The sequence below is a fragment of the Triturus cristatus genome, chromosome 7, assembly GCF_964204655.1.
Source record: "Triturus cristatus chromosome 7, aTriCri1.1, whole genome shotgun sequence".
Taxonomy (NCBI): domain Eukaryota; kingdom Metazoa; phylum Chordata; class Amphibia; order Caudata; family Salamandridae; genus Triturus; species Triturus cristatus.
Window position 1 is genome coordinate 1,534,207,576 of NC_140590.1, and position 13,362 is coordinate 1,534,220,937.

The following is a 13,362-nucleotide window of genomic DNA, read 5'->3' on the forward strand; positions in this document are numbered from 1 at the left end:
GATCACCAGAACGGTGGCCCAAGTCAAGTGTCAGGAAGCGGAAGTGGCGCTGATCATCCAGATCTGGAAGTCTCAAGTGTGGTTTCCGGTTCCTCTGGAACGTTTTAGAGATTCTCGGATCCAACTCACCATTTCTGATGCTTCTGCTCAGTCCGTAACTCCTCCCCCATCGATTGGTTCTGGAAGGCTCCTTGCGTCTGATGGCATGGAGGATTTCAGGCGTCTATTGTTGGTCCCAGGCCTTTCGAGCAAGGCTGAGGAACTCTTGTCCAAGATCTGGGCTGCCAGCACCAACAAACCATATTGTTCTGCTTGGACACGATTGTGTCATTGTTGTGTGCGATGGGGTTGTGATCCTGTGGGTGCCGAGCTAGTCCAGTTTTGAACTTTCTCTCTCCTTTAGCCAGGAGGAGTTGGCGTACCACTCGATCAATTTGTTCCGCTCTGCTTTTTCTGTGGAGCATGCCCCTCTGGATGGGCAGCACCCCTTTATTTGCAACTTGCTCCGGGGTGTACAGTTGTCGTTCAGTCGTCCCTGACTCCCCCCCCACCCCCGCTCAAAACACCGAGATATTCTGCTCTCTGGGATGTCAACAGGGTCCATGACCTTTTCCTCTCTTGGCAACCGAACAAGTACTCGTCTCTGAAAGCACTGCAGCCAAAGCAATCCATGCTTTTATTCTTGATCTACTGTAGACGGGTCTCGTATGTATGAGCCCTGGACATCACGGAACAAACGTTTCTCCTCTTCGGGTGTCCCATTTACAGTTAGCAGAAGGACGAAGTCCAATACTAGGGTCATTGATTACCCTTCCTTTCCAGATTCCCCTGGGGAGAGGCAGCTACTAATTGCATACCAGAAGCCCTACAGGGCAGCGTCTTCCCTGACCATATTCCGCTGGGTTCGGTGGGACATGCAGGAAGTGGGGTGGACCTGCTGAATTTTGGCACGCACTTTGAGGACTTTGTGCCAGGGTCAATGGCCTCAAAGGCATTCGGTTTGGGCACCCGCTTGGAGATCATTATGAATGCGGACGATTGGTCCTCTGATTTTATTTTAAGCCAGTGTTGGATATGGGTCGGCTTGTGGTGAGCATGCTTTAAACTAGCACAATCCTCGCCTCCGGGTCTTGACAATTTCCTCACTCCCGTAGCAGAAAGTTTCAATTTGTTTAAGGACTCAGAGGCAAGGATTATCCCACCCATGGAGCCTTCTCACAAATCACCCACCTATGACTAGTTGGTATTGGCGTTTCCTTTCTAACTTTGTCTGGTTTATTGGCATGTTGTTTAATATAGTTGGAATATACAATTGATATAAGGTATTGATACTTATGGTAATAATGTGGACTTATTTGTATGGTTTCCGCCAGTGGATACTCTGTGGTAACTATTTTCCAGGCTCAGATTCGGGAAAGTAGGACAAGTGAGGATAAAGCTGTGGCATGACGCAAGAGGCGGAGGACTTGCAGACAATGAGTTACATAAGAGGAGCTGTCCAATGATTGGATGAGGCTGAACTGTCTACCCAGACTTGCCTGTTTTTGCTTTTAACTAAATTAACAGCGATTCATGGGAATTGTAGTTTCTGTAAAGCTGTTTAAATGGCTGCTGTTTAATAAAGTAGAAGCATAATCCTTGCCACAGAGTCCTTAATAGATTTGAAACTTTCCATTACGGTAGATCGGAAATTTTTCATTAGCGTGCTGTTGTAGTCTCCCTCTACATTGAAGACTAATCCTGCTACAGTATTCCGATCAGACCAGTGCCTCAGTACTACAAGGAATGCTAAACTCCCTTGCCAGGTTGACTGCGGAAATACTGAAATAGTTTCTGGCCACATCTGCTTTCTCAATTAGATGAGGAGGCACCGTCTATTAACTGCTCAGCCTCTGGGTGGAAAATATTTAAGTATTGACAGCCAAGATACAGGAATATAGTGCACTGTCAGCAAGTAATACTTGGACTTTGGCCCAAAATAAACGTAACGCTCATAAATTCGGTTTGTCCAGCTGTCGATGGTGGTCTGCCAAGTGTTCTAATTTTCATACTGGCTGATTATTTATGAAAACGTTTTCCAGAGCTAAAAATGCAGCAGGCAGAACAAGTATAGCAGGAGCGGAGTCTACAAGGCGAATTACGCATTACTGAAACTAAATGATCGCTTGCCGCTTCATGGTGTTCTGTCGCATACACCCCTTCCTGTGTATTTTCACCTTCCAGATTAGCCTGTTCCACAGTGCAGAGGTACTGGTTTCTATTGCTTGGTCAATTTGAAGTCACCTTGACGAATAAAAGCCTTTTGAGCATCTTTGTGTTTCTGCCCTTGGAAAGATGATGTAAGGTCAAAGAGAAGTGGAAAAGTGTGGAAAAAGGTCACAGACCTGTAGAAAAGCACAGGTCCTTTGTAGAGTAAACATTGCTGCCTTTAACTGCCACGTTTTGACACACAGTTGTAAGCCAAGAGGGCCCACTCTCTGTGCCTGGTAAAAATAGGGCCCTCCGGGCGGCACCCCTACATCCCTTACAAATCCTACCTCGAATAGTATATAAATGTGTAAGCCTGTGAAAATTCTAAACTTATCCACTCTTTTGTCGGGGCAGTTGCTCTGAAATCAAGAGACAAAAGGAACCCCCTCTTCGAAATAGCTTGAATATACCGCCTGCTCTTAAATAATAGGACTGCTCAAGAAGGCTGTCCTTTTTCCCTACCCTTCCTATGCCCTTCCTCCCATTTGTGACTAGAAGGTCTAGAAGTGTAACATTGCTACTAATGTCCCTTTTTCCCTGTCCAGTCATGTAAGCTCCTAGCATAAGTGGATCGGCTACTGTAATTTCTCAGCTCTCAAGACTACAGCAGACAGCCTTACCACATAATACCAGACTAAACTGAAGCCTTGGTCAAGTGGGTATATCCAAAAGCCCATTTTATTTACATTCCATCTTCAGTACCCTGCGCAAGAAAACAGGGGTAGCAAGGATACTTCACTCCAGTCTGGATGAAAGTAAGCAAAACAGTCGCATTAGCAGTGCAAGATGGTTTATGGTCCCAGCTCCAGGTAATCATCTTCTAAGTTATTTGGAAACCTGTTTTAGTTTTCTACGACATTTATTGATTCCATAGGACTGCTAGTCTTGGTGTTGTTGAATCCGTGTTCACACATGGTCTCAGAGCAGCTCATTCCATAGATTATCATGGCTGATCCAGGTTACTCACCCCAAGATCACCACCACCTTCAGTCTTAATGTAGCCACCAATCTGAATGTCTTATGTTTATTCTCGTTGAAGTTTTCTAAGGGGCGTCTCTTCTGTCTGTTCTCTTGTTAATCAATCATTTTGGCACAGTCTACAGGTTACCTATAGCTCATTTTGTAAGAGGCTAAAGAAAGAGTGGCAACTCTGCATCTATCCACTTGGGCAGCTCTGCCTCCTACTTACTGTTACATTTCGGGATTTGGGTGTGGTACTTAGAAATGCTCTTTATGTATTTTTCAAAGAACTTTAGTTGGCTTTATGTTGTTCCTCGTTGCTGAAGTATTGGGTATTACAAAATTGAGTCTGACTAGCCCCACTTCTGATAGCTAGTCCCCATGACCCACCCCTGATAAATAACTTGCTAGTCTCCAACACAAGATTTCCCTTGGACCTAATATATGTGCCCAGTGGCTGTTTTAATTTGCAAAGTGTTGGCGGCAAGCTGATTTATGGCTTTTGTTGAGAGTCCTTTCTGTGCACTCGTGCTTTAGTAAAATATTTTGATGAGTGGAATTTTTATTTAAAGTTGGGTTTTATGCTTGGAAAATGGATTCGGTTAGATATGTGTTCTGTATCAACCTGGTTGTACTCCGCACAAGCATTTTACTGTTGCTGTCGGTGAAGTCCAGCTAACTTTTGTTTGGTCTTCAATTTGGGGAATTTAATGCAGAAGCGTATATGTAATTCTTTTACTGTTAAAACATGAAACTTTTCTGGCTCTCTCACTACATTCAGACTGCAATTTGCAAAAGTATGGAGCAAAGTGTGTGGGACATCTGTAAAGTTTCCTCTATCACAAAGACGTTCAGGTTAAAAACAGAAGCCTTGTGAACTTTTCTTTCACATTTTCTTTCTTTCTTCCACAGTTCCGAGCACTAGCGCCAATGTACTACAGGGGCTCTGCAGCAGCGATCATTGTATATGACATCACAAAAGAAGTAAGATATATGCTTTATTTACGCTTTGTTGAGCAACAAGACTTTCATTTTGCTTCACCGGAGTTTAACTTCGTGCCTGCCTCTCTTCTCGTTCACAGGAAACGTTTGTGACATTAAAGAACTGGGTGAAGGAACTGCGCCAGCATGGCCCGCCCAACATTGTGGTAGCCATTGCAGGAAATAAGTGCGATCTTAATGACGTCAGGTATAAACAACCTTTGTTCTAAGTTCCCATTTCGTGTAATTGTGCTTTCATAGCTCTTATTTTCATCCTTGTGGTAAAGCAGCATTGTGAAAAATAGTGAGCCTCTGATGCGGTGGTCAAAGTACTGAAACATCCAAATGGCATGCCTAGATACAAATCAATGGGGAGTGTAATTTGTAGTATAATCTCATACTGTGCCCCTAGGCATTTGAATCTGCTCCCCACACAGATTTCTTCAGGAGATCAAGCCAATATTACACTGTACGCTTGTTTTCAAGTGTCGGCAAAGAGATTCCTGACATGGAAATCGATTGGGAAATTAGCAATGCTCTTATCAAATTACAACAGAGGTTGTGGAATAAATTATATGGTATTTTTGCCTCTTAAAAGTGTTTTGCAATAATTAAAAACTTTTGTCTTTTAGAGAAGTCTTGGAAAGAGATGCTAAAGACTACGCAGATTCTATTCACGCAGTGTTTGTGGAGACGAGTGCCAAAAATGCCATTAACATAAATGAACTATTCATAGAAATTAGTAAGTACTAGTATTTTTTCATGTTTCTTTCTTCCATTAAACGATGTAGGGAAGGGCCAGTAATGTCCAGTGGCGGAATTCTGAGTGTCTTGGTTTGCTCTGGTTAATAATTTCTGTCCTCTTTGATTTTTTTATTTTCTGTAGCATATGGTCTACTGTGCCTCCCTCTTCAGGTATGACAGTTGCCAATGCTATTAATCTATGATTTGTGCTTTCACCTTTTACATTGTTTTCATTTAATATTTGCATTCTATTATAGTTATCTTAGCTTTATTTAACTGTAGTTATCAGTGTATGGTCTTTCTGGATAAGAATGGAGTGAATGACCAAATAGTTCTTCAGTCTCCTTGAAAAGGCCTCTACATTCTTTAATGTTTCTCTCTGACTCGTTTTACTTAAAACAGATGTTACCAAAGTTAATTTTTTGAGTAATTTTGTGCTAAACTTTGTTTAAGTCTTGTTTCATCATTGACGCCGTGTTATTTTACATATTTTTCTTTTCTCAATAGTTTCCTTTCTGTCATGGCGTCAGTGTTATTTGGTATTAAAATGTGATAAGATACTTTCGAAAAACCCGTCATAAGAAGGGCATATTGAAAACCGTGTTCCACAGTGACTACTAGCTAGCTAGATAATACCTGGCCCCTCTGATCCTTCCGCATTGGTAGTTTCATATTTACTTTGCGTGAGTATTTTGGTAACCTTATCTGTTTCAAATGAATGTTGAGGTTTTTAGGGTGCAGGAGAGACTGTGCATCTTCCTATGATCACAGTTAAATAAGACCGGATGCTTGCAATAACATGCCTATGTTTAATTTGATGAAGACGGAGGTCCTTGTACAGAAAATTAACGTTACATTCTGAACAACATGAAGCCATCTTTTCCATCTCTTCCCTAATTTATCTTGGCTTTCATATCTCTGCAATTTAACACTTCTACAACAGTGATGCTGGTTATGTATTAGCCAAGTGGGGTTAGTGTATTTATTTGTAAGTTTTGATGGAGCCAACATGTGGCTGTTTTGAACCTGCTGACAGCACAACTAAGGGTAACCGAAGCCTACAATTACTTGAGGACAACTGACGTATTTTAACCGAATAAAAGAAATGTAAAACTTGAAAGATTTTGGGTACGTTAAATGATTATAGAGTAGAGTTAATCTTTTTGAGAGGAAAAAAAGAGATCTACATAGTGTTAAGATGGTTTAAGTGCTGGTTTCACTTATCATTCTTTCATTCTGAACAACTCCATATGGTTTATAGTTTTGTGGGAGTTACTGCCATCCGATTTTCAGATCTTTACTCAAACGTTTTGAGAAGATTGTCACAATGTGATTTTTGTGGAGTGTTCTTAATAACATGCATTAGAGAACTCCTAAAGGAGGTAGCAATCAGCAAAAGATTTGAAGTAGGACTCAAAAGTTGGCAGGCCACCATATTTTGTACCCGACAGGGGACCTACATAGCTACCCTCATCTAAAGGTATGCGCCATCTGAGCAAGTGAATCTTCCTAATGAACCTGTCATTCTGAGGCCTGGCGAGAATAGTTTATCTTCAGTACATGAGTTTGGAGATATTTAGATCATCACTCAGCCTCAAATGCAAAATGCATTGTTTACTGTAGTTGTCCATATTGTCTTTGCTTTATTTCTATGCTTTAGTGCCTTGGAGTGACCACAAATTGCAATATCTAAGGAAACACATTTCTAAACAATAAAAGCTAGTGTCCAAAGGAGGAACCCTATTTCCGGGTTTGTACAAATTGGGTCTTTAAACATTTTTTTAAAACCCTGGATGTAGCACTTGCATATGAAATTGGTTATATTGCTGTAGGAAAGAGAAACGGTCGGGGTTGTATTTAAAGTGGTCTGTCCTAGAGTTTCAACAAAATCCATTGTTCACCATTAGATTGGGAAATTAGTTTGAGGCAGGATGGGTCCCTGTTTAATAGCTGCCTTTAGTGCCGATTCTTATGTTCTCCAACACTTCCTGTAGTCCGCTTTTCCTCCATTTGGCCATTGGCCCTTCAGACTGAACGAACTGTAACCAATAGGAATGTGACTAATAAACCTGCAGAATAAAGTAGATGTTTTCCTACTTCCACCTAGTAAATAGGGAGGGCCAGAAATGGAGAGGAAGGGGCAAGTCTTAGCACTTCATGACGCACACCTACATGTCCCTTCCCAGCAATTACCTTTAAATGCCTAGTGCTTACTTGAATTATAAGAATAGTGGTTTTGTTTTTGCATTTATGCATGCCTAGGATCTGTGAAATGGCATACTAAACAAGGTTAAGGCTCCATAAAACACCCAGCCTACGTTATTTCTCATACCTGAAATTTCCACATAAAAAATATTTACCTAAAGCACACATTCCCTCTTCCTAATTCATTTTATATTTTCAGTAATTTAATTTATTTTTATATTTCCATCCTACAACTAAGGTGGCAAAAGATATTGCATATAATGGCTGTCACAAATAAAGCAAGAAACATCAAGGATATTCAGTGTTTACGCTGTGTTTTTGTTGTATATTGGTAAAGCCAAGTTTGAAAGGTTTACACATACTGAACATGTTTCGTAAGCTTAGTTACTCTGGCTTCTTAAAGCATGCCTGACAAACCTGTATTTCCTCATTTTGTGTTTTTTACATCCGCATTAGTATTTATGTAGAGCATGAATGGTTCAAACAGTTGCTTCTTTTGTGAATATTAATAGAGCTGCACCACCAGTTCTTTAATTTGCACATTAAAGCTTAAGTGTTGCCTTGGCCAAGGATGCCTTCTGCAGAATCCTGTTTCATGCGTGGTTGCATAACTTTACAGTTTGTGCCAGTTCACTTGCTAATTAATTAATGGCTGCTTGCAAGGTTAGTAAACTGAATCAAAAATGTTTTGCCGCCTTCTGCAGCTCAATGAATCACTGTAAGTGGTGCAAGATTCTTGTATCCGATAAAAATACAAGCTTGCCTCTGCAGTGAAGCTAATGTATAGTTCTAGCCTGCCTGACATCACAAGCTGTCTGGTTGCAAAAGCCTTATTGTGTGCCTACCAAGAACTTCCAGGGGCTTGTATCCACCCATTGCTTGGTTCCATTGTAACTAATTGTCTTGCTTATTATTTAATGGCTTTACCTGACCCAGCTTGTGCACGAGTTTTTACCCGACCACTGGAGTACTGCCTGTTTGATTGACTGGCTTCTGTGATTCTAATGCTCACTTTTAGAGGACTATTAATTTCTTTTTTCTTAAGTATTCATGAAAGTGCTTATGTTTTCTAGATCTTGGCCACATATGCTTCTCTTCTGCCTCCCCAAATATCCACCTTCATGGTCCATGTTGTTGTCTCCCTCACATTGCCAGCTCTCTTGTTTGCTCCCCCCCCCCCTTAACTCTTTCTCCTCCGAGATACTTTCATGCTCATGTGCATCTCCTCGCCTCCACAATTGCTCCACATCATTGTTGCTTTCAAGCCTACCCACTTTCCATTGCTTCCTACACCCACTCCTCCAATACACCTCAGAACCACTATCTCTGATTTTGTATCTTTTTTTTTTTTAATGGGGATGTGGGCAGGATCAGGCAACAAATTGTGTTTGTAATTTTTAAGGGCCATGGCATTAGCGGGGGTGTCCGCTCGTGGGAGAAGGCTTTGCACTTTTAGAGACCACAAGGAAGGGCAGAGTTGCCCCCAAGCTAGGTAAGAACTGACACCAGCCAGCAGGGTAGGGTTGCTCCCAGGCAAAATAAAGATTCACATCTACACCCCCCCCCCCCCTGCGATGTACGACAGCATTAAAGGGCATTTATCACACGTCTGGCATGATTTAGGGGAAGCAAGAAGATAATGTAAAGTTTCAGTGCTAACCGCAGTGTCCGATCTTCCACATTGCCACCTTTATGGAATTCCACACTGCTTTTCTGGCCACCTTACCCACCAGTGTCCGATCTTCCACAATGAGTCTCCTTTCTGGAATCCCATGGGAATTTTTTTTTTTGATAAACAAGTTTTTATTGTTCTTTTTTGCAACAAAAACAGTGAGCCTTTCAGACCAACAATATACATTCGTCCCATCTGGGAATCATTACCCCTCTCAGCCCCCCCCCGTACCCATGGGAATTTTTTAAGCCAGCAATGTACGGGTTTGACTCTCTCTTCACCACTATCTCCTTCTAAATCAACACGGTGTCCCTCCTTCTAATTAAACATAGTGTCCAGTACAACCACTGTAATATAACCTATCCAATAATCATCACTCAGTCTAGTTTGTCTGGCGATAATCTCTCCAGTGCCGCCAATGCAGACACTTTTCCTTTTTTTTCACTACAAATCGAGACATGAGTTCTATAACATTATAAGAGTCATTACTATTTTGCGGACTTTGGAAAAACAAGATCTTGAGGTGGTGTTCTTAATGCACATTATCTATACATTTCTGGCACATGTTTTTTGCTCTATGTTGACGTGTCAATGGATGGTTGCTCTTTTATTGCCCTGTTGGTGATTTTCTTTTGGTTCGATTACATTCTTCTCAAATAGGCAGCAGTTTCTCATTCGTTTTTCGCACATCTTCCTGCATGTCTAAAAGTGTCTTCAAATAAATTCAAAATCCTTATCATGGAAAGTCTCCTCCATTTTAGGTTAAGTGTATGCCTCTCTGCATAAATAGTACCTGAAATCGGAAGAGGAGGTTGAGATTTTAATGAATTTGATTAAATCCAATAATGATTGGGGTTAGCATGACTAGAGCTTTGGCTTTTAAAAAAATCATTTTATTTGTGTCTTCTGAAAAGTTCAGGCTCAACTTATCTTAGTGATTTGGCTACAGATCTAATTTATGGTTAACATTTTCATTCTTTGCTACAAGTCCTCAGGTGAGATTCCTGCTATTGAGGTGCCCTCTTATCGATTAGCATCAAGTTGAATTGAGATGAATTATTGTACTTACTCAGATGGTAGATGCCAATTCAAGGAGTGTAGTGGCTGTTCTCCAAATCTTCTTCCTTTGGTATGATATCGTAACTGAAACTTGGGTCACAGTCCGCATTGGGACTCCGATTTGTGTATGATTCATGCACTACTTTGCCACATCATTTTTCCTCATTGGTGTTTTGCTGTCCTATACAGATCATGTTTTAGTTGCTTTTAATTGGAAAACCTTTGAAGCGTGTTCTTTAGAAACATACATTCCTCATTTCGTTTGTCCATTATTCATAGCTATATTTTCAAAGAAAGAAAGCAAAAACATTACATCACAGAAAGCATAATGGTAGTAATGTTTGTTACTGAAAATATGGGGTGCCCATTTGTAACTACCATGAGGCTTCTTTACTACTCGGAGGCTTGGTAGCAACGTAATTATTGGGATTGTTCTGCAGATAGTTTTTTAAAATAAATACTATAATTGGTTTATTTTTCAGACCCATATTTATTTGTGGTGTTCTCATATTTCGGTCATTGTTTATTTGAAGAAAAATATGCGCTTAAACATAGAATAACTTCAAAACAAACACTCATTCCATACAGCGGTTCCTGCATTATGTTGATGACACTTTCTTGGGCTTGTGTTCCATTATGAATGAAATATTGAGTTAATAGTATCTCTTTCTACTCCCCAGGTTCCTTTTCCCCTATTTAAATCAGTTTCCGGATCTGACAGCGTGCTTACTCCTTAGGAGTTAATCTCTGTGATATGAAACATTTTCATACAGGAGTAGTTATGTATATTTGTTTGCGCAATTTGGCATGCATGTATGCATACGTACATATGGTTGTATTCGCATATATAAGGTTACGTATGCATGTGTGCATATGAGGTTTATTCTATGTGCGCGCACACACTCTCCAGTTATGGTTATGGAATAAAAACAAAAAGCCCCTAAAATTTACCTAGTATGGCCTGTTCCACAAACCATTACTTGCATACCTGCCATAACTCATGCACCAAGTGCAATATTCATTACCTAACACTTGACATGAGAGATTCAGTTACCATCGACAGAAACACTGATAGAAGTCAGAGTTTCACATCAGCATTATCAGAATTAATGACACTATGATTATATTATTTATTGAATGGAGTATGTGTATTGTGATGGTTGTATGATTTAAGATGGCGTTTCCTATTGGTGCAAGGCTTATGAGGTCATTGACACCATCCCTTTCATTCCCCACCCCACCACCAAACTGTGCACAAAACCTGACAAGCTGAATCTACCTCTTAGTTGCTTTTTTTTTTTTTTTTTTAGAGTTACATAGTTTTTTCAAACTGTTCTCAAGTTACATGCAAAACTAAAGCCACCTCTCAGTGGAAGATTAAGCCAACCCGTAACTAATGAGGCCGTATCAGAGACTTGCATTACAGAGGGTGGTTATACCAGCGGTACACTAGCACCTTAATTGATGGATTTCAGTGTTTGTTTTTTTTTTGTTTGACCAGTAAGTTAAATTTAATTATACTCTTTTCTTAAGTTAGTTTAATAGTTTTTTTAACGAATGCTATGTTCTAAGCGAGGCCAACCAGGAGTGAGTGAGAGAGTGAGAGAGCTTTAAAACACTGACATCCTGAAGTGCTGTTGTCACCTCGTGTCAAGGCCCTGCTGTACTAAATCTGCCCTTACTCCAACCCCCAGCATACATTGTGAACACCTCAAACAAGTTTCAGAACCAGAGCAACATATTAAACAATAGAAAAATCTTTAGAATTATATAATGTCAATAAACCCACCATGAATAAATACATAAATTGCATGCCCACACAACCTACTATCAGAAGGCTGCACTACTATCAGTATACGCCCATGCATCCCTTATCAGATAGCTGTGTTCAGAGTCAAACCCAGGAACATGTTAATACCTCAACCATAAAATGCCCACTAACTATATCATATTGCCAGCTCACCTCCATTGTACACCCACAAATTTCTGACCCCATTCATGAATGTTCTGCATTGTCACTTCAGGAACCTGGTCACGCTGTGATACATTCTCAAGGATATGGAATTTTCATAGCCCAGTGTCTTGGATATATTAAAGTAAAGGACAAGTTATATTTATTTTGTTCAGTGGCTCAGCAGGCCAGAAACAACATTCCTGTGGCGCAAACCCTTTGCCTGGCACTTAACAGTTACACAGTATTGTTGATATAAAGTGGATTGTATGCCACTAAAGCAAGATTTGCGTCCATATGTATAAAGTATTCAAAAGTGTTTGATTCATGCAACTCCTTTACTATTAGGGTGAGCACTCAAAAGGAATACAGTGAGCTGGAATTTCAGCTGCGTTCCTGACATTTCTTCCAATTCTACAAACATGTACACGTTTGCAAAATTGTAATATTTTAGGCTATTTATAATGCTACATGAATATATGCAGATACATGCAAAAGCATGAAATCAAGATTGATGATTGCTTTCAAAACAAAATTCACACAAAAAATTGCAACTTGAACATTTTGCTAAGCTATTGCGCAACTTTAAATGTAATTTCTCTATGACATGGATACTCGCAAACACTTTCCCAAGGGCCACAGAGTATGGTATGTGGTGTACCCGAGGGCCGCATTTATGCCAGCTGGGTGGGAGTAAGGCTTTGGAGGACTGGGGTGGGGGAGAGGGTAAGGTGGGTGTTGGGTGTACGAAGCACGTACATGGTGTGTTCAGTGAGTCATGGGTTTATTTTGAGGGTTTCATTCCATACTGCCCCCTAAATGAATCTTCTAGTCTCTAGAAGAGTCATAGATTTGACAATACTGTGCTATGCAGGATCTGAATTACGTTCCCTCTACTGCACCTTGGGGTAAACCTTCTCTACTTGATTTCTCAGCTTTGGGAGAGTCAAGTGAAAAAAAAAATAAAGTAACTTAATTGTTGAATTGGAATAAAATAAAATTGCACAAAGCGAAACCAGAAAATCTACAATCGATCCCGGCTTCCCAACTTGACCAAATTGTGTTAGCCTAGGCAATTGTTTTATTTCGATTTTCCTCCCTTTGCTTCATTATCACACAAGCCCAGCTTGAAAAGTATGTATTCTGGATATGCACTATGCAAAACATTCTCTTGTGTTTGATATATTAAACAATAATATTGCCCATGTATAATTGCATACCCGGCCACCCAGAGGGTTCGGCGTGACAATGTTTTTAGTGAAATAATTACTGATGGTATCTGTCCTGGTGGTACGGAATACTGAGTCCTCTGGTAGTTTGGGTCGCAGTCTCCACGTTGGGATCGGTGTAGGGATTCTCCCCCCCGGACAGTGCAAGTTCTAAGGGGTTGTGGTCCTATAGCGTCTTCTCCAAGTATGTGTGACTTTGGGTTATAAAGTTAGTGGAGAAAAGTTGTTGTCATGGAAATGCCAATAAAAAATATTTTTAAAAAATTAATAAAAAGGTTAGTGGAGCAGAACACCCGGTCGAGTCTGGTATG

At 40.4% G+C, this 13,362-nt stretch overlaps 1 protein-coding gene across 1 annotated transcript in view; it reads left to right on the forward strand.

The window, feature by feature from the left end:
- RAB22A (RAB22A, member RAS oncogene family) overlaps nt 1–13,362 on the forward strand; it is a 195,349-nt gene that overhangs the window by 134,388 nt on the left and 47,599 nt on the right. Inside the window, exons 4-6 of the mRNA XM_085619301.1 lie at nt 4,123–4,194; nt 4,293–4,399; nt 4,824–4,933. Coding sequence (XP_085475427.1) covers nt 4,123–4,194; nt 4,293–4,399; nt 4,824–4,933 — 289 coding nt within the window. The remainder of the gene's footprint in view (nt 1–4,122; nt 4,195–4,292; nt 4,400–4,823; nt 4,934–13,362) is intronic.